Source organism: Coenobita brevimanus, chromosome 43 (genome assembly GCF_032717465.1).
Source record: "Coenobita brevimanus isolate Jiangsu-jjx chromosome 43, ASM3271746v2, whole genome shotgun sequence".
Lineage (NCBI taxonomy): Eukaryota > Metazoa > Arthropoda > Malacostraca > Decapoda > Coenobitidae > Coenobita > Coenobita brevimanus.
In genome coordinates this window covers 13,021,771-13,044,548 of record NC_136996.1, presented here as the reverse complement: position 1 = coordinate 13,044,548, position 22,778 = coordinate 13,021,771, and the positions used below count along the sequence as shown (strand labels likewise).

Sequence of the window (22,778 nt, the reverse complement as noted above, 5' to 3'; positions counted from 1 at the left end):
GACGGTCACTCCCTTCTTGTGCCTGATCCATGTGTGGTAACAAAGCATTATCTACCCGAACTACTGGTGCCACAAGGTCACCTTCTGCCTTGCCTACTGGTCGCACTAATTCAGATGGACTTCTGTCCTGTTCCTTGGGGCTAAGATAGGTAATACTCGACTGGTGAACACCATGGTACATCCCCAACAACATGGTACGTCCCCAATACTTGTCCTGGGTTTAGCTTCACTGGTCCGTTGGTTACATTGGCAATGGGTAAATAGCATGTCCCGTTCTCACTAACTCTCACACAACAGTTTGGTGCTGATGAAGCTTTACCCCTGGCCTTCTGAAATTTACTAAGACGTAATACATCTCCGGGTTTTCAGTCTTTTAACGCAATGGGTACTAACATCAATGGCTGTGCAGGTACCACAGTCCTACACTTCACTTGTACTAGCTCTCCTTCTGCCTTTCTCGTATGGTTAGTCTGGGACTTTATTCTGTTCACTGTCTGGCAAAGCTTATTTCGGACCTCGTACTGCTGACCACCCCATTGCATCACCTGACCTTCTCCATCCCAAGTGAAAATCGCTCTACCAATTAAGTCCGCACCCATGAGCACTTTGGTTGACAAATAATAGTCTGGGACCACTACAAACCGCTGCACTATGCTTGTCTCGGGGGCAGTATGCACTACCGACGAAACCTGGCCAACAACAGTTAACTTATGGTTGGATACTGAATGCAATGAACGTCGGTACTTGCTAATCTTTCATTCTAATCTGTTTGCTGTACTTTCTTTCATCACTGTTGCTACACTACCAGTATCTACAAAAGCTGAAACCTGATACTGGCCCAAAATCAAGCGTATCACTGGAGTGTCTACTTCACTTTGAACTTTTTGGACTTCCTCCACCTCAGTATCTGAAAGGTTCTGACAGCTCTCATTCTGTTCTACTGTCATAAAGACTTTGTAGTTAATTGTAGAGAAGTATATTTTAGACTTGTGGTCGAGCGGCTTTTATATCTTGTAGTAGTTTCCCCACCAGATGTCATGTAGTGACGGGAGAGGTAAAGAATAGTATGGGACTATTTTTATTTGTCTTGGAAATATTAAACAGGTATAATAGTATAAGTCCTGGGTAGCTACCTCCCTGTCTCGCTATCTCTCTCTCTCTCTCTGTTCTCAAGCTAATCTCCGTCTCGACCTCTCTCTAGGGTCGCTTGTCTCCTTCTGTCTAGCCTGTTCGGTGGCTAATCTAGGTCTGAGCTCTCTTTCCTAAATTCTGGTATAGCAGGGGTGTGTCACATGTGTTCCTCGTGGGTGGACTAGATCTTTCTCACGAGAGGACTGCTGACAGCTAACTGAATCATCTCCTTACTGGCCGCTGTCGTCAGCTTTCCCCGTGTAAGCGTTTAGCGCTGCTCGCTTCTCGCAAACACAACACCTTCTCATCATTTGACTTCCTGCTTCTATCTGTCTCTCTATCTATCTATTTATCTATCTATCTATTATGTAGTCCTATATTTGCTCGGCCGCGCGAAAATGACGTACCATCGACATTTAATAGTTATAATATATTAATACATACTACATACACATTATAATGAACTTATAAGCTAATTAAGTGAAATACATAATATTGTAAAGTAACATAATTGTATGAATATTGTATACATATATTATTCATAGTAAATAGTGATTATTCAGTAATATTACATTTTAAATAAGTTGAATACATATTGGAATAAATGCATTAAAGTAAATTATTTAACTGTAATACAGTATGTACTTGGGTTATTATAGTGAAATGCATACATGCAAGAATAAAAATAGTTTAAAATTAAGATTATTGTAAGAGTTACTAATATTTCATTTAAAGATAATGGTACTGGTCTGCCATATATGGGTCATTCTTCTTTGTGTTATTATTATTATTATTATTTTTTTTTTTTTTTTTTATATATATAATTAATACTATATACAAAATATATACACTTCATTCAGGGTGGTTAACTGTGATGTTAACTCTACCCCCACTAAACAATGACTCCAAATTAGCAATTCTTGCATGCATTCTGTGCATGGCCAACAGCATTACTGCAACCACAATGCAGATAATTATGAAGACAGAAGGTGCTTGGCTATACACATAATATGGGTTGAACATACTCAAACTCAAATCTTCCCAGGGCTTCATTGTTTCATTGATCAGCTGCATAGTTTCAAACTTAGGTGAAGTCAGCTTAATACTTGTGCTCATGTTTAAGTCCATATCAGGCAGTGGGTGGAAATGTTTGTGTGTATGATTGAGGATGGCGTAGTGATTGATGGTGGAAAAAGTAGACATGGATGGTGTAAATACCGCACAGTAGTCTGGTGCTATGTATAATCCTGAGGCTGATGTATGAGATGGTGGTATATCTGGATAGACTATGTAAACTGATGTGTTATGAGGAAATAAAAAAACTGCGAGTGTCCAATGCGTTGATGGTGTACAAGTTTATCTGGAGCAAAAGTGAAGTTGCAATGATGATGAATATTGTTATTGCTGATGATAGCCATTTCACAAGGGACCGTATCAGTAGGCTGAAACGTGAAAATGTACGCAGGACAAAGATGAACAGCATGTAAGGATGTGCGGCACTTTCGCTCAATCGTTGACTCACTTGCGAAAGTGACAGTGTCTCGTCTCTTGGAGACCATGATGAGTTCGGTGTCTGTGTTGATGTTGATGATGACTAAAGTGTTGTTGTTTCTATAGGGGAAGGGGTGTATTTGGTATACTGTGAACAGGTCTTCCGTGATGAATGGTACATGAACTATCACTGATGTTGGTGTTAGTGTTGCTTCCAAGTACGGGTAATATTGCATAAATTCCTACTGCGGAACAATGGCTTCAATTTATGTTTATGTATGCCTTGACTAACTATCTGACGTAGCTCATGAACTGGGAGTAAGTCATTTGTGATCTTGCCATCACCAGCATTCGAAATTCCTTGCATAAGTGCCCTGAAATGATCTCTAGTGTTCTCTAATTGTAGTAGAATCGTGTCAATATGTTCTGTGATGATGGAGAAGTGCTGGAAAAGGGTAACGTTACCCTCCAAGTTATTTATTTTATCTATACTCTCGAGAGCTACGTTTTTCTGCTTGTTTCAGATTTTTCACAATTGTTTTCATTGCCAAGTTCTGTCCTGTGATGAATTTATCTTGGTATGTTAGTACCTGAGCTATCTTATTAAATTTTTTGTTTATTTCTTTAAGGTCATCCTCTGTAGCCAATCCAAAGATGTTCTCAAGAATTGCGCCGCCCAGATCGAACAAACCGCGCTTTTGGCGAGTACGTGTGATGTTGTTCCTGTCGCTCAGCACCTCTGTTCCAGAAGATGGGAGATCTTGGATCATGACGAGCATAGTTGACTTCGCCTGTTCTAGTTTCCATTTCGCTAACTTCACCATTTCATCCACTTCCTTGGTGATATGTGATTGTGAAACATAATTCCCTATCTTGAAGTCCAGAGTTCGCATCGGCGTCGCAAGTCTTTCTATATAAGTAGGTAAGTCATACAAGTAATCTAGACTTATTTCAGTACTCATGACATCCTTGACGATTGTAGTCGTGGCCGTTGGAGCTATGAGGCATCCTTGTCGTACTATATGCTTGGGGTCTAGGTGCGCATATACTCTTACTATGTATAGGAGAATCCATAGCATAAGTCCCTTCATCGTAACCTACCGAAAAAAAAAAAAATCTATTAATTTCCTATAAAGCTGTGGTTGATGATAGTGATGATGTGCGTTACGGTTGGCTGTTATTTCATTTATAGAAGGAGTTTAAATCGATATTTAATTCTCGTAAATGATGTACTGTAGATTTCATTGGAATAGTTGCACCTATGTTCGATTGTTTGGTATATGACCTTAATTTCTTTTTGTAATCATTGTTGTGTTCTTGCTTGGTTTCTTGAGGTACGTTCACCTGTTCGGTTGTATCCGAGGCTGAATAATTATGTGATAATTCCCTTGAAACTCGTTTTAAATGGTCAATATGAACTTGTTTTTCTTCGCCACTTGAAAGTGACTTAATTAAAACTTTGTTTGCCTTTATGTTAATTACTCTGTATGGGCCCTCAAATTTAGGGGGATAATTTATTGTCTCTCGTATGAATGACTCCGTAAACAATGTCTCCTAAGCTGATAGGTGAATCTTTTGCCTTTTTGTTAAATGCCTCCGTCATTTCTTCCTTGGACATCGTTAATTGTTTTTGCACTCTTTTGTGTATGTCCTGGAATTCACGTAAACGGAGTTTAGAGTAATCATCGTAATTGTATATAGGCATGCTGTCACCTTCTAGGAGCTCATATGGTAATTTTTTATCTGTGCCATATATAATGAAATGTGGTGTGTCACCAATGGATTTATTTATAGACCCATTAATGGAGGCCTCTACTCTGGGAATCCAATCATCCCAGCTTGCATAATTTTCACTGAGAATGTGTCGTAGCACATCTAATACCTTTTATTTTGTCTCTCTACCAACCCATTCGATGCTGGGTGATAGGCCAAAACGTTAACCTTTTTAATGTTGTATTGTTTACATATTTCTTGTAAGATCTCAGAATTAAATTCTCCTCCATTATCACTTATTAATACCTTTGGGGTAGTAAAGCGACATATTACATTATCTGTTATTGCCTTTGCTACTGTCTCTGCTGTCTTATCTTTAATTGGAGCTAAAATGACATAACGGGAAAAATGATCCGTTGCTACGAATAAGTATAGGTTATTATTGTATGATAATGGCATCTTGAGTAAATCAACAGCGACAACGTCCCATGGTTGATGTGGTACTGGGTAATTACCCATCGGTGCAGGTGTGATTGGGTATCCTTTGTGTTTCGCACATGATTCGCATCTGTCTATATGATTGTGTATATCTCTTCGTAATGAAGGCCAGTAATATAATAGCTGGGCATGGTTGAATGTCTTATCCTTTCCAGGGTGTCCTGCATGTGGGCTGTCGTGTATCATTCGTAATACTTGGGGTATCATGTCATTAGGTACTACCAACTGGTTAGTATTTCTTTGGCGTTTTGGTTGTTTAGAGTTAATTTTGTATAATGTATTATTGACCATTGTGAATTGTTCAAGTGGGACATGCAGTTTGGGTAATTGTATGTCATCTCCACTTTCTAACTTGTATATTACTTTTGACCATACTGGGTCAAGTCTTTGTGCCTTTGCGATATCCTCGTGGTTTGGGATATTTCCTTTGAGATCTAACGCCGCAACCTGAATTGTGTTCGGGTTCCTAGATAATGCGTCAGCTACTATATTCATTTTACCTTGTATATAATGTATTTGTACACTGTAGTTTTCAACTGTACATTTCCATCTTGCTCTCCTCCCAGAAAGGAGTTTTTCTTTAAACATACCCACCAGTGGTTTATGGTCGGTGAATAAGTGGATTTCGTAACCATATACCAAATCTCGAAACTTTTGTAATGCAAAAATCACTGCAAGTCCCTCTAAGTCTGTAGTGCTATAATTTTTTTCTGCACCTCTTGTTTGTCTGCTGGCAAATGCAATTGGTTGATTCTTTCCTCTTTTATCTTCCTGCATCAGTACAGCCCCTAATCCTTTAACTGATGCGTCTGTACAAATAAGAAATGATTTCGTGTAATCTGGATATGCTAAACAAGGTGCATTCGTTAGTTTAATTTTTAGATTGTTAAATGCCCTTTTTGTTCTTCTTCCCATTGGAATACAGCATCTTTTGAGTAGTTGGAATAGAGGGAAGGCTATATGAGAGAACTGTGGTACGAAGGACCTATAGTACCCAGCCAGACCTAAAAATTGTCTAACTTCGTCAGTCGTAGTGGGTTCAGGAAAATCTCTCACTGCCTGTATTTTGTCATCAGTGGTGTGAATACCATCAGAGCTTAATTTGTGGCCTAAGAAATTTATTTCCTTAAAGCAAAATTTGCATTTAGAAAGTTTAATTTTTAATCCAGCATCACTAAGCTTTTGTAAGAGTAAGTCTAATTTCCTGAGATGATCCTTAATATTCTTCGTTGCGATAATAATATCGTCAAGATAAACAAATATTCCTTGTCCTAAAATTCCGGACAATACGTAATTCATAAGACGCTGGAACGTACCAGGGGCTGTCCTCAGTCCCATTGGCATTCTTGTATATTGATAATGGCCTCTGTTTGTTGAAAAGGCAGTGTATTTACGTGACTCCTGAGATACCGGAATCTGATAGTATCCGTTTAGGAGATCGATGGTCGAGAATATATTATTCTCAGGACCAATATTCTGTAGAACATCACTTAGCAATGGCATGGGAAATCTGTCTGGGATGGTGTGATTATTTAGTTTACGGTAATCTACTACCGCACGCATTTCTCCATTTCTCTTGGGCACAAAGAAAAGGGGAGCGTTCCACGGAGAAACTGAAGGCTCAATAATTCTAAGCTTTAACATTTCATCGACATACTGATTAGCAAGTGTACGTTGGGAGTGTGGTATGCGATAAGCTGGTACGAAAATTGGTGGTGTTTCTGGGTGCACATTAATCATGTGATTAATCAAGTTAGTACACCCTAATCGTTCTCCGGGCAAGGCTACGGTGTCCCTGTGTGTTTCCAGCAGGGTTAACAAATCATTTTCTTCGTCAAATTCACCTGAGCGAATTAAATTCTCTTTTATTCTTTCTCTATCCGTAGATTTTATCTCACTTGTTACTCCACCAATATTTATTTCCTTTACAGGGGCGAAACATTTTTCAATATTAACTATGCAAGTTCCCTTCTTCAACTGAACTTCCCCATTCATGTGATTAATAATGAATATCTGAGTTAGCCCTTCGTCGTTCGTATGACATAATGCGTTTTCTACTGACAATCCCTTTACTTTACATAATTCTTCTAAGACAAGAACAGTACTATTCCGTAATTTGCTCTTTATGGTAACCTTCATGTATGAATTAGGTGGTATAACCAAATCATTAGTGAGATGGGCTGGAAAAATTGATAAATCAGTACTGTTAGCTGGGTCACTAATTCTGGAGGATGGGGTTGCTGGTGTAAGTGGATCTATACACTCATCTATTTGTGTATGTTTGTTTAAGCCTTTAATATTACCAATTCTTTTTGGCTCTCTTCTACCAATCGGTGAGGGCTCTGAAGTTATTTCCTCTATAAATTCATTATCAAAGTCTATTCCATTCATTTGTGGGAGTATAGTTATGTTCTCAGTTCTCATGGATCTTAAGCCCAGTAACATATGAGCTTTAATTGCTAAGTTTTCAACGATATAGAACAATGCAGAGAATGGTCTTGTAGTTTCTGTGAAACTGAGATTTAATCTTATCATACCTTTTACTGTAATCTCTTGACCATCTACTGTGTTTAATTCTAAATCAGCTTCATCCAGAAAAGTTACTTTCTTTTTATTTTTAAGAATTCTATTTAGTTCTTCATGTGTTATTAAGTTCACTGAGAGCCTGTATCTAAAAATAAGGAAACGTTTTGATCCTCACATACAGCTGGTATCAAGATACACTCATTTCCCAACATGCCTCCTATGTGAAGTTTAACCTTGTTCTTTTTTATGTTTGTTCGTTTTTTGTCATGACTTGGTCTTCCCCCGATTTGAACATAGACACAATTTTTTCTACTGTTTTGCAATCACTAGTCCAGTGCCCTTGGTATCTATGATGCCTACAGTAAGGACCAAACCCTTGTGTCTTTTGATTATCCTCTTTTGCCTTGATAAAGCATTCATACCTTGTGTGTCCTGGTTTTGCACAGTAATGACACAGAATGGACCTATCCCTTGACTGTGACCTACGAGGTGATTTCCCATAAAAAGTGTTGTTTATAGCGCGAGACCTGCTCGGGCTGCGCGAAACTTATGAAACTGCCTGTAGGAAGGCGTGTGGGAACGAGGTCTAGGCGTCTTTGTCTGTTTGGACTGCCTCATTTCAGGTCGCGATCGATTTTGTTCTCTGTTTGGGGTCGGTGTTGATGTTTTCACAGCTGATACTGTCTCAGGTACCCTGATTCTACCAGAATGTGCATGTGTGTCGACCACACCTGCTTTACTGCACTGCATCTCTACCTCGTTCATTAAGTCTAGTAAGCACATTCCAGGGATGTACGCGATTGTTTTGGCGATCTTAAGGGTTCTATCAGGTAATTTACACAAGGCAACTACATAACCAATGATGTCCACGACGAGGTCTGGGGACATCTTTCCATCATCTGTTATCCACTTAGAATTCTCCAGAGTAGCTAATAGGGTTCTCTTGATTGTGGAGACATCAGCAGTTATTTCACTGAGCACATGGTTTGTAGTGTGCTCCCTTACAAGATCTACAATTTTATGTAATTCTGGAATTATACCTGGCAAGAAGTTCATACCTCCAGAAAATTTCTTCAGAAATTCAGTTTTAAATTCATCATATGTCCTAGCACGATGTAGCTTATCGGAGCGCAATAAATTGCTTGCTGGACATCTTTCCTGGCTTATGCAAGATGAAAAAATAGCAATTTTCTCTTGTTCATCTAGTATGTGGCGCTTGATGAACATTTGTTCGCACTGACTGATTAATGAAATGACATCAATGCGATCCTTGTCTGTGCCAGAGAATTTTGGGGCAGTCTTATCCTCGTGATACACAAAAACGTGAGGTGTGGTTTTTAGATCAGCAGTATTTGTTTCTTGATTCATCTTTAATGATTGCCCTGTTAATTCAACTTGTACGAGTTTATCGTTATGTGAGGGAATGGTAGAATATGTATGACCGGACCGGTGAACCCTGTTAAGTATATTGGCATACGTATTTAAGGCAGCTGTGAAGTCGATACTCTCAACATCTGAAGGGGTTTCCCACTCATCATCCGAAACTCCCGTATTTGTTTCCTTATCTATAACGTGTGGTGTGGGTTGTACAATGGGTGGGCTGTCTCTTAATTGTGAGTCTGATGTTGTGGCAATTTGTGTGTCATCTGGTATTAACGTGGGTGGTTGCGAAAATATTCCTGTCATTAAGATATGATGTTATGAAATACGCCTCTTGTTTATTTATGTCCTAGCAAACTAGATGATTAAATAAGTTGAATATAGCTAATTTTAGCACTGAGAAGAAATGAGCAAGTATAATTTTACCCACTTGATACAGATCGTAGAGGTGTGTCGATACAAAAGTCGATCTCGGAAGAAAATACAGGTTTGATTGAAGATCTCTTGATAATTCTAGTGGTGTGTTGATGGACGATATTACTCAGGAAACTCCATGGCCTGGTATTTGTAGTGGTTAACGGCTGTCCCAGACAAACCTCAACATAGAACGTCGAATTTCCAACTTAACTGTGAAAATAAGTGAATATGAGTAGGAGCTATGTGAATAATGAGTAATGAGTAGTGGGTGAGAAGTGCCTGGTGTCCGTCACACGTTGCTTGGCATGGCAGACTCGCGTTGTGATGTCATCTCAGCACATGGTGACGTCGGCTTCCCACACTGGTAGCTGTGGTGAGTGAATGAGTAGCGATGAGTAACTTGAGTGAAGACGAGTGAGTAAGATGAGTTGTAAATCGTGCCTCACTCTTCGTTTGTTTGTTCCCTTTATTCTATGTGGAAGTTTTCTCTGTCCTTTTCTCTAGTGATTTATTCGTTGTGGGATGAAGACTGCCGCTACTTGTAGGTGCGTGTAGAAGATTATACAGACGACGTAGAGTTGTTAATTGTAGTTGATTGTAGATGGCTGTAGTTGATTGTAGATGGCTGTAGACTTTGTAGAACTGAAGCTAACCTTGTAGTCTCGGTTGCTTTTGTAGAAATTTGCTTTTAATTCGGAGACGATGTCCGCAGATTTGCTGGTTTGTCGTTAAGCTACTTGCAAGGCGTCGAGTGATCTCTTGACCTCTGCATCAGCGTAATGATCTGGGAGACGGAGGGGGCAGGAGCTGATATTGTTGGTTGTTGTCAATCTTGATATTTTGTAGGAATTTAATGTTGATTCGTAGACGAGGTTCGTATACGTTCGGCTGCTACCAAATGTCATAAAGACTTTGTAGTTAATTGTAGAGAAGTATATTTTAGACTTGTGGTCGAGCGGCTTTTATATCTTGTAGTAGTTTCCCCACCAGATGTCATGTAGTGACGGGAGAGGTAAAGAATAGTATGGGACTATTTTTATTTGTCTTGGAAATATTAAACAGGTATAATAGTATAAGTCCTGGGTAGCTACCTCCCTGTCTCGCTATCTCTCTCTCTCTCTCTGTTCTCAAGCTAATCTCCGTCTCGACCTCTCTCTAGGGTCGCTTGTCTCCTTCTGTCTAGCCTGTTCGGTGGCTAATCTAGGTCTGAGCTCTCTTTCCTAAATTCTGGTATAGCAGGGGTGTGTCACATGTGTTCCTCGTGGGTGGACTAGATCTTTCTCACGAGAGGACTGCTGACAGCTAACTGAATCATCTCCTTACTGGCCGCTGTCGTCAGCTTTCCCCCGTGTAAGCGTTTAGCGCTGCTCGCTTCTCGCAAACACAACACCTTCTCATCATTTGACTTCCTGCTTCTATCTGTCTCTCTATCTATCTATTTATCTATCTATCTATTATGTAGTCCTATACTACATCCTGTACACTACACACAACATGGCTGGCAGCCTGCATTACCTCAGGGGCCTCTAGTCATTCCCTATGCGGTTGGGAATCTGGATGTAACTGAGAATCCTGCTGTGGGAGGGAACTAGCTGTTGCGGGAGGTGTACTTGGCACGCTTCTCTCCTGTTTTCTACTCAAGTTAGATCTATCAGGGCATCCCTCATGTCCCCTTCTAGAGTTCGCTTTCAAGCAATCAAAACAACTTCCCCGCTCTGGTTTCCTTGGGCAACTCGCCCGGTCATGTTTACTGCCATTTGAACACCACCCACAAGGCCACATTGTAGGTCTAGGTTTAAAGGATACGTCACGTACGGGTACTTGAGTCACTGGACGAGCATTGCCACTAACAACTGGAGGTGTGATTCTAGTAGGGGTTGGAACATTATTAACATCATCCATAACTTTTGCCACTCTACACCACTGTGTATAACCCCTTTCTCTCTCTAATTCTGAAATAAAGGTCTCCTCTATTCCCAGATCTTTAAACAACTCTAATCGTTCCCTAACTTCCTGGGGTACATTACGTAGCACAGCATTCTTCCACATCTGCTCCACATTGGGAGGGTTAGTATAGGGATGTTCTCTACAAATTGCCCTAAAGGTACTCCTGAACTGTCTAACAAATCTCTTAGGTGGATCCTCAAAGTTATACTCCATTTGGGCAAGCTCACAGAATGCATCAGCAATCCCTTCAGGACCTCTGAACTCATGCTGCAACAGTGTCTTAATGTCCCCATAAGTACCACCTGCCTCACATAAGCTTAACTCTCCCAGAACATACGTACGCAACTCTGTGTCCATACGTGTGAGCGCTACCGCCTTCCGCTGTTCTAAGTTAGCAGTCACTGACTCCACCTGCATTAGAAAGTGATCCACCAGGGTCCTAGTATGTAGACCATACATTTCACTCATCCGTAGAACATCAACATCCTTGCACTCTAGTACTACCAAATTTCCCTGATAGCTCTGCGTACCTCCTACAGGCAAATTTGACCACTGTGGAGTTGGCTGCCTAAATGGATTTCCAGACTTCATGAATGTATACTGTGATGGGCCTCCAACCTTGGTCGGGGTAAGTTCGTGTGGGCCTAACATCTCCTCCAAAGCATTATACATTTCACTCCCCAAAACTCATCTTTCACTCTTGCCACTCGGTCCTCTGTCGGAGTATACACACATACAATCGCCCACGATTGTATACCTACTTTCATCCTCACCCATACAATCCTTGCACCCACTGTTCCATACTCTCTTATATTCTCCTTCCACTTCTTGCTTATCATCAGACATACTCCCTCTTGCCCTCTCATTCTCATTAACTCCTGCACATATACCTAAACCATATTCCCATTCTCTCACCCTTTCACCTTTCCATTTCATTTCAGTCAATCCAGATATATCCACTTTTGCATCCTCAAGCACCTGAACAATCTCTCTCTCTTTCACTTCATCATTCACTCCTCTCACATTCCATGTTCCCACCCTCAGAATGTCCTTTGTCCGTTCCTTAGTCGTCAACGTATGGTCCGTCCTGGTCTGAGGCGCTTTATTCACTTGTTTAGTTAGTTCTTTTTACGGGGTGGGGCACTAACCCACCACCAACCCTTTTAGTCGCCTTGTACGACAAGCAGGAATACTGGGGGAGTATTCTTATACTGAGGTCTTACTGGTTATCAAAACAGTTTCAACACTATATATGTTATCCGGACTAATGTCTGATATATCGGAAAAAGTCTTGATTAGCAGGGGGAAGTCTGGATGTTGCTTTTATCAGAATTTTGCATTTTTCGGAATGGTTTGGACCCCAATTAGTCCATTATACTGAGGTCTTACTGTATATGCAAAATATAGCTCCCATATATGTAAGATTTTATCAGCCCCCCAAAGTATTTTACCTCCCGTCTAGATCTTCAGTTGTGTGTGATTTTTGCCTCTGCTCTGTATTGCCTGCCATCATTTATTGTATCCTATTTTCTCCTTTCACATGCCATTATCTAACTTTTCTGTGCATTTACTCTGAATTTTCTTCTTATACATACTCAGTCTCATTCACTACCGTTTACAAATCATCCTCATTGGCCATCATACCCACACCATTAGCATAGAAGCAGGTTACAAGACTCACTTCATTGCCATTTAGCAGTCATATTTCTCCTATATCTGCTATCCTCACTTTCATCTCAGTAACTACTCCATCCATGGGTACTTTTTTAACCAGGTTTACATAATATGTTGCTATCTCTCACTTTCGTTAATGCTAAAAGGATCACTGAGCTTCTTTTCCACCTTCACAGATGTACTGTCTTCATAAAAGGATTTTATGGCTCTCAGCAAGCTCCCTCTTGCACCACATATACTTAGTACTTTCCATAATGCTTTGCAGTCCACCCATCATAAGCCATCTTCATGTCCATAGCATAAAAGTTATGCAGCATACAGCTTCTTATTCTTTACAGTGTGCTTCTCCACTAAATTACCCACTGTAAGTGTCTGGTCTGGATAGCCTTCAAAGCCCACCCTGCTCCTCGGTTGTGTTACCTTGTTATTTTGTTCACCCTTTCTGTAAACACCCTATTGTACACCTCTCCTGGTATGCTTAGTAAATTTATCCCCCATTGATTCTTACACTCCATCTTACTCCATTTTCCTTTATATACACTCAGTCCTTTAGTAACACGCGGTTGAGTAACATGTTTTTGTTCTGATGCGCTCAGCATAATGAGACAAGTCATGTCAACACGTGGGAAGTCATATGGCCTGATGACGAAATTTGAAAGTCACGTGCAACGATGTCACACTCTCGACTGGGGACCTTTCCTGGGTGCATATTTCTTTTCTGTTTGGGTGTTTGTTTCATTACCACAGCCAGCCATCTCAGCCAAGCAGCCCTTGTGGGGTGGGGTAGGTTAGGTTAGGTTAGGTTGTTGAGAAATGTTTGCCTGGGAAACACATTGAGCATGTTTTCATGAAAAAACTATGGTTAGTTTTGAAATGACTGGGTGAGTATCGTTCTTGACTGAGGATTCCTGGTGGTGAGATGAATATGAATAGCCTACAGAACTGAAATATGCTTCCTGGGCATACTCAAGGCCGAATGGTTAGATGAAAATTTATCGGTTTTGCAATTTCAGTGGGTTAGAGCGCTCCGCTCTGGCTGAAGGGTCAGAGGATCGAATCCACCCAAGGGTCATTGGTAGATATCAGGAAGGGCATCCGGTCATAAAATGCTACATGCTTCAGTCCAAAAGTCCTCTAGCCAGAGGCAACTCCTTAGCCCTTCAGGGATACCTGGCGTAAAACCAAATTATTATTATTATTTATTAAAATGGAACATAAATGTATGCTAATTAAAAAAAAAAAAAAAAAAACAGCCATGTGTCCTTGCAAGTTAGGGTTTAGTTCCACATGCTTCATTCGATTTCATGCTTCCCAACACATTTTGGACCAACTGGGGATATGGTTATTGGTCCTTTCTCTCGCCTCACTTAGTTCTTCCCCACACTGATGATGGGTTTTGCAGTTTTAAGGGATGAGGAACGAAAATGTTTGCTAATACCATGTGCTCTCTTATGTTTGCATTTCGTTCCACATTCTTCGTTTGATTTCGGGAAGAGTTTAAGGATTTGAATTTCCTAAAAAGCAGACTTTTCTGATCTACCAGATGACCCGCCGACATGTAAAAAATACCGATACACCAATCCTGTATGAGACAGCCCTAGCATGTATTCAATATGGATGGTGGGTGTTATCACCAAAGTGGTGACATGTGGAGGTGTAGGAGGACTACTGGACTTTGGGATAAGCTACTGCCCCCGAGATATAGGCCATGAAGCCTTTGCTTAAAGTCAGATTTAAAAAAAATAATAATAATCCAACTGACTGAGCACACAGTTATGAATCCATTCTCATGCCTCACCTAGTTCTACCTCACACTCTTAATGGGTTTTGCAGTTTTAGGGGGCAAAATGAAACAAAAATATTTGCTAATTAGAAAAAAAAAACTTTCATCCATGTGTTCTAAGTTAGTATTCAGTTCCACATTTTTTGTTCGATTTCATGCTTCCCAACACTTTTCAGACCGTCTGAGCATACAGCTATCAAGTCCTTTCTCGTGTCTCACTGACTTTGCCCCACACTCATATGGGTTTTGCAGTTATAGGGAACAAAACTGAATGAAAATATTTTATTAAAAAAAAAATTATTCCCATTCATGTGCTCTCGTAAATTAGCGTTCATTTCCACATTCTTAGCTCTTCTTCCTGATGGTCTGTTATATTTTTTGGGTTACTTTTTAGTGATAAAAAAATGTTTCATGCGAAATCTGGTTCCCCGTTGTTTTTAGCTGTGTTCCATTCGTTTGACTCTTCCGAGTTACAACGAAAGGGCCTGCCCTAACGTAAGTGTTTAAACTTAACCTAACCTAGCTTAACTCTACCTAATAATTTAATCTAACCTAACCTAACTTCACCTAACCTAGCATCCAGTTGGGGAGTTAGGAAACAAAAACCACCTTTGAGTATGCAAGACAATCATTACCCCTTCTTACCACCATACGCCACGTAAATTACCCCCACTTATATACACCATCAGGTAAAACAGTGAAAGAGATATAGCTTGTAATTAAGTACATCAGTGGTATTAAATATAACATCAACAAAACAAAAGTCGGGCTGGATACCCTTGCAGTGTTGATATGTAGCTTCTCGGCATTTTTTCCCTGCTCCCCACCCATAATGTCAAAGTTTTGCCTTCTCTCATATCATGTGGCCTTTGGGAGAGCCGTTAGGCCGTGTGGTTAGACGAAATTTTATGGATCTGGCAGGTTTAGGGGGTGAAATGAAACACAAAATATTTGCAAACCAGAAAAAGTACTCTTTCATCCATGTGTCCTCGTGAGTTAGCATTCAGTTTCACATTCTTCATTCAATGTCGTGCTTCCCAACATATTTCGGACTGACTGAGCATTTTAGCCATGTGCTTGGTCAGCCCGATATGTGTTGGGAAGCCTGGTATCAAACAAGAATGTGAAACTGAGCTCTAACTAACGAGGACACATGGATGAAAGAGTAATTTTTTTCTGATTAGCACCCATGTTCGTTCTATTTCATTCCCTAAAACTGTCATATCCATAAATTTTCATCTAAACACACAACCTTGCATCTCCCGAAGGCCACACAATACAAGAGAAGGTGGGTGAAACTTTAACAATAACACTGGGGGTTGGGGGCGAGAGGAGAATACCGGGGAGCTGCCTATCAACAGCACAAGGGTATCCAGCCCAACTTCTGTTTTGTTAAGGCTATTTTTAATATCATTGATGTTCTTAATTACAATACAGTAGTTATATCTCTTCCAGTGTTTTATCTGATGTTGGGTATGAGTGGGGGTAATTTACACGGGGTAAGGTAGTAAGAAGGGGGTAAAAGTGAGAGTTTTGGAAAGTTGCCAGAACACATTGTACCAATATACATGTAAACATATTGTTTGAGTGATGCAGAATTGAGTACCACGGTCCTTGTCCAGTCCTTATTGCCCGCGGTACTCAAGGTTTGAGTGTACTGGAACTGTTACTACTTTTCTTCAGTCTTTTGGTAGTTCCTCTGAATCCTGTGCCAGTCTGCACACACTTTGCACTATGCTAACAGTCTCATCACCATAACTGGGGGGAGGTGGTGGCTCAATCGGTAGAGAGGTGGCCCGTAGTTCTAACGGACCCGGGTTCAAATTCCGCTGGGGCAGGGAACAGTTTAAGGATTTGAATTTCGTAAAAATCTGACTTTACTGATCTACCAGAAGACTCGCTGACATGTTGTAAAAATACCCCTGCTAATACCAATACACCAGTCCTGTATGAGACAGCCCTAGCATGTATTCAGTATGGATGGTGGGTGTTAGCGCCGAAGTGGTGACATGTACAGGTGTGCGGTATGTAGGAGGCCTACTGAGCCTTGAATGCAGGCTGTGAAGCCTATGCCCAGAGTCGGACACATAAATAAAAAAAAAAAAAATCTTCAACACATTCTCCACTACTGTCATCAGCTCCATATGACTTAAGTAGCTTCAGCTTATTAACCTCTTAACCGTGGGGATGTCAGGAATGTGCCATGCCTCTTAACCGTGGGGATGTCAGGAATGTGCCATGCGCATCCTGCGGGGATAATCACTGTCCGACTGACTTTTTAAAAATATTTGCCAAAAATCAGTTATTAGTCCTAGAATATTATAATTACATAAGCATATGGCACATACCTTTAGCTTTCTCCAGGGATGTTTGTTGAGCCTTCGTTGACTACTGTTGGACTCGTGGAGACTTCTGAAGTTGGGTAATGAAGTCTCCACTTTACACTTCCTGACACCCTGTAATATGGTTACCACTGCCTGATGTTATAACTACAAACACTATTCTATGAATTCAAGTAGTTTGGAATCCATATTTAAAAAAAAAAAAAAAAAAAAAAGTGAAAGCAACGTAAATTACGAGCGCATACAAGGTTTCCACCCACGCTCGTTCCCCGATGGTATTCTGACGCGGGGCTGTCATTTATTATTCATAAACACACTCACACTTTATATTCCTAGTACTTTCTTACACTTATTTATATATACATTATTTATCCATAAGTTTCTTTCAGTACTAGTAGTATACTGTATTTTCACTCCAGGCATTCACTTTCTCGTTCAGTAAACTAGTGTAGAGAACGAAGTTTTCACTTTCATTTTCGTTACTCCAAGTATTTATACATGCTAGAGCAAAGCTTTCACTTTCATTACTCCAAGTATTTATACTTGTATTCTTATATTTCCAACTATTTACATTCTATTTATATTCTTTGTTTTATTTACATTATTTACACTTTTATTTTATTTACACTATGTTATGCACTGTCACTTGCAGTAACCTAAAATATTTTCCACTGTTCAGTTATATTTACATTCATTGCTTTCACTTGCTATTTATGCATTATTTACACATTACAGTAGAACCTCTTTGGTTCAGACCCCTTTGATCCGGGCTTCTGTTAATTCGGACAAAATTTAAAAATAATAAGCTCCAAAAATATGTTGAAAGTAATTCTAAAGTCATTTTCAGAATTGGCGCGGAAAGCGATTGTCATTCGTTTAGTCTCGGATCAAGCTAGGTTGCAACATGGGCGCTGTTTAAACACACGCTAGCATTTGTTCCATCAACTAGTTCACCAACCATTTATATTTTGACGCTGTATTTCAAAAGTTAATCCTCCTTACCATGCCCCTTAATGCAAGTGTAGCTTCTGCAATGAATAAAGGTGTTAAAAGGAGGAGTTTGCTTACACAAAAATGGGTCAGAATATTCTGCAGTGTTTAACCCGCCCCGTCCCGACCACTTTTTGACCACTGGTACCCCCCAATCCCGACCATTTTTCGACCCTTTTTTTTTTTTTGCTAAAACTTTCGCTTTTGGTGAGAAACATCGAAAATTCATAGAGAAATCGCTCACCTGAGGTTTAAAATACTCATTACAGGTAGGAGAGCCTCCTTACCTTACTGGGTTTTCTATCAGGCTGGCACCAAAGAAAACGAGTTCTGTGGGAGGATAACCATTTCACACCACTCATAAACGGTATTTATGTATTTACTGTTACGAATTTATATGTAGTACAAGAGTATATTGGTTTTCAAGCAGTAATATAGGCATTATAAGCATTGTTTCACTCACTAATACCTGACCTTTTTTTGCCACATTACCTGATCATCATTTCTAACTGTTTCTTCCTCTAATGTTATGTAAAGTTTGTCCTCCACATTGTCATTGATTGGGGAATCACTCTGGCCCTGACTTTCGTACCGTGGCATGACATGGCTATACTGGCCAGGTCACTGATAACAGGTGAATTGCTGAGAAAAGGGCATGCAGGGGGGGGGAGGAGGTCATGCTGGGTAAGGCATTGTCTCTGCCTGGCATCTTGTTGAGGAAGGTGTCCCGTGTATACGTACCAAAAATGACTCGCGAAAATTGAAAATTGTGGAAATTATGAACCTTGCAATTGCAGGACGTTGAAGTACGTCCTCGGGATTAGCTGTGACAAAACGTGAGGACATGGAAGTACGTCCTCGGGACGGCGCGGGTTAATGATTACTGTAGATCATTTTTTGTATAAATGTGCTTTACTTGTACATCAAACATTAGCTTCTTGCCCATATGGGCGTTATGAATATGCCACAGATGACAATGTATTTTTTGCCTACATAAGTTTTTATTCCAAATATTACAGTTAATTAATTAATTCATTTTTTTGCCTACACGGGCCTTAGTCACTTACTAAAATTTAAAATGTAGGCTAGTTTCTTGTCATGGCCTTACCTTTAAATTATGCAATACAAAACTATCATACATGATTAGTTTGGTTATTTTAGTATCCTTTCATCTTTTGCAGTTACGTAGGGTTGACATATGCCACATATGTTAATAATTAACAAACATACCATATGTAGACAGTTTTTGGTATGAACTGGAGATTACCCTGATGGTCCAGACAATCTGCTAATTCGGACAACCCTTCCTCTCATATAGTCCGAATGAGAGAGGTTCTACTGTATTTACATTTCCACTTGCACTGTTTTAGAGTCACCAGAAAGATCGTAGTCACTGTCCATCATTATCATTGATCAGTTAGCCAGTTCACAATCCACAGCAGAGTCACTTAGCCCTTTACCCCTTCCCACACGAGGTTTAGTAGGGGTAGAGGTCACAAGGCCCTTTGCACGGGGTTAAGGACAGGCGCGTATCGAACGTGGTTTCACCTTGAAAGACAACAGTAAACTGAATGATGTGGCCTAGGGGCAGGGAAGGGTTGACAATGTCAGCGTGGTGACAGCTGCTGATTTATATGCTATGAAATGATTGTCAGGAAATCTAGACAATACATAATAAATTAGGTACAGTAGTTCCAAGTGAATGTAAATATCACTTAGGCTTCTCCCTTCCATTCTTATGTATATTTTTGTTACGAGAATAGGTCATACGGCATATTTCAAGGGTAAATAAACGGAAAATTAGTGAACGAGTGCACGTGGGGTGTTGCCAGGTGATAATTATCCCATTCCAGACATATAGCAGTATAAAAATAGGCCATAGGGCACATTTCAATGGATAAAATGAGTGGAAAAATCCGTCCAGGATTTGTGTAGCGCAGTGCAGCTGGGCAGGCGGGAGGAGAGGGTAATGGAGGGGAGGTAAGGAGGCGAGTCAAGGACAGGGGGAAAAATGGTTAATTGTCAACAGTGGATGGGAGTGCAGATGACATTAACAGAACAGAGTATAGCTGGACACTGGTAGTACTGATAGATGATACAAGCCACCACTTGAAAGCCCGGGCGAATTCAAAATAACACAGAATCACAAAAGTGACGCCCCGTGGTATGATCCCTTGCTCCCAAGCGTCACAAAAGTGACACCCAGCGGTTAAGGGGTTAATTGCTGCATTTCCCCTCTACCCATTAGTCCCCGTTTCACTGTTCTACCGTTCTCTTCCATGCTGCAGCAGATAACAGCTTCCTCTTTCCTACTGGTCAGTGTTAGAGTGCTAAAATATTCTCTGTCTCTCAACTGTATTATCCTCGTCCTGCGGCATCCTACCATGCATACTTTCAAGTATACCTCCCCTCCCCCCCCTTTTCATTCAGTTCTCTAGCTTCCTGTACTGTTTCATAGTACTGTATTTCCTTTGTCATCTTGTAGTGATCACTTATCTTTCATCAATGCTCATGACCCACTCATTTTTAGGCCTCTTTTATCATCTGTTTTATTGTTCTATACCCCCTACTTCTGATTTCTTCTTTCTCTCACTTCCCGAGGTACACTTCTGAAGCATCTTCCCAACCTTCATCTTTTCTTTTAAACATACAGTACTCCAGTACCACTATTAGCAATATCAAGCATTAGCTACCTCTCTTCCTACCTCTTTTCACAGTTTTCTAACCTTGAGCTCTTTCTGTCATACCCATCTCCTTGAGCTCTTTCTGTCATACCCATCTTAACAATTTTATATATTTCTTCTACATCTTTATCAGTATTTACTTACTAGCTCAAATTCTCTTCAATTTGTGTCAACTTCAGCCCATATCTTTAATCTAACTGCTCTTGCTCTAGGTTCTCTGGCCTTTGCTCTCTTCCAGTACTGGTTACCTTTTCCTTTTTTACATCCATATATATATAATTTTGATTTTTGTCATCACTGCAAAGTGATTTGAACCTGTTAATAATACTCTAACTTCTTTTATATCTGTAACACTCCTTCTGATCCCTTCGTCTACCCTTATGTACAGGTACTGTACTTTCAAAATCCTCCCGTGAAGTTATAAATTGTGGATTACTCTTGGAAGTGTCATTATTTTATTTTGATTTTTGAAAATTAATATAATAAATTATATATATATAGTATATATATATATATATATATATATATATATATATATATATAAAAATTTGGTTTTACGCCTGGTATCCCCGAAGGGCTAAGGCGTTGCCCCTGAGTAGAGGACTTTTGGACTGGAGCGTGTGGCATTTTATGACCGGATGCCCTTCCTGATGTCTACCAATGACCCTTGGGTGGATTCGATCCTCCGACCCTTCGGTCAGAACAGAGCGCTCTAACCCACTGAGCCATGGCTGTTACAGTATATATATATATATATATATCTTTCTATCTATCTATCTATAGCCCGACGCCTGAATCCCACAAAGGGTGGCCGCAGACAAAACGCCTCCAAGTCGCTCTGTCACCCACCATTTGACTACCCTCCCCCCAACTCACCCCCCCTTCCCTCATATACCTCTCTACTCCATCTCTCCACCTCATATGTATATAAAAAAAAGCTTTCGATCTTGTCAGTCGCGACGGCCTTTTCAAATTACTGGCCAAGATTGGTTGTCCACCAACTCTGCTCAGCTTTATAAAATCCTTTCATGATGAAATGAAAAGTACAGTAAATTTTGGTCGAACATCAGATCCCTTCGACGTGCACAGCGGCGTGAAACAAGACTGTGTACTTGCCCCAACCCTCTTTGGAATCTTCTTTGCTGTCCTGCTGAAACATGCCTTTGGAACCTCTACCGAAGGCATCTACCTCCATAGTAGATCTGATGGAGGGCTCTTTAACCTCTCCAGGCTGAGCGCGAAAACAAAAGTAAGACTGACAAGTCTGCGAGACCTTCTCTTCGCTGATGATGCTGCCATTACTGCACACTTGGCAGATGATCTCCAACAGCTCATCGACAGGTTCAGCTCGGCCTGTAGGGACTTCGGACTTACCATCAGCCTGAAGAAAACTCAAGTCATGGGACAGGACGTGGATACCCCTCCTAACATCAAAATAGCCAATCAAGAACTTGAGGTTGTCCATGATTTTGTATATTTGGGATCCACCATCTCTGACACCCTCTCATTAGACACAGAGATAAATGGACGTATCGGCAGGGCATCCACTACCATGTCTGGTGTAACAAAGAGGGTGTGGACAAATAAAAAACTAACAGAACACACCAAGGTCCAGGTCTACATGGCCTGTGTGGTAAGCACACTACTTTATGCTAGCGAGTCTTGGACCTTGCATTCTTACCAGGAATGACGGTTAAAGAGCTTTCACATGCGCTGCCTCAGACGTATTCTCAGCATTACTCGGAAGGATAGGATAACGAACAACACTATCCTAGAAAGAGCAGGCATCCCCAGCATGTTCACCACCCTTAAACAGCGGTGCATGTGTTGGCTTGGACACACTGTCCGCATGGAAGATGGGCAAATACCCAAAGACCTTCTTTATGGCGAGCTTGTGCAAGGAAGGCGCCTCCGAGGAAGACCTCAACTGCGATATAAGGATGTCTGCAAAAGGGGCCTGAAAGCCCTTAACATCAATACAAACACTTGGGAAGCCGTCGCTACAGACAAAGCCTCTTGGAAGCAGGCGGTGAAGAACGGAACTACCTGCTTCGAGGCATCAGTCAGGGAGCAGTCCGAAGTAAAGCGGCAGCAGAGGAGAGCTAGCAGGCAGACAAACCAGCCTGCCTCCGTATATATCTGCTCTCATTGCAGAAAGGACTGCCATGCCAATATTGGCGTGATCAGCCACACCAAACGTTG

The 22,778-nt window shown here is 40.7% G+C and overlaps 1 protein-coding gene across 1 annotated transcript; it reads left to right on the top strand.

Annotated features, from left to right (window-relative positions):
* Positions 1-381: 381 nt before the first annotated feature.
* Positions 382-22,266, top strand: LOC145397829 (uncharacterized). The gene is made up of 2 exons (XM_080270864.1): positions 382-409; positions 21,647-22,266. Exons 1-2 carry the CDS (start codon positions 382-384, stop codon positions 22,264-22,266), a joined length of 648 nt encoding a protein of 215 aa, XP_080126990.1.
* The last annotated feature ends 512 nt before the right edge of the window (positions 22,267-22,778 follow it).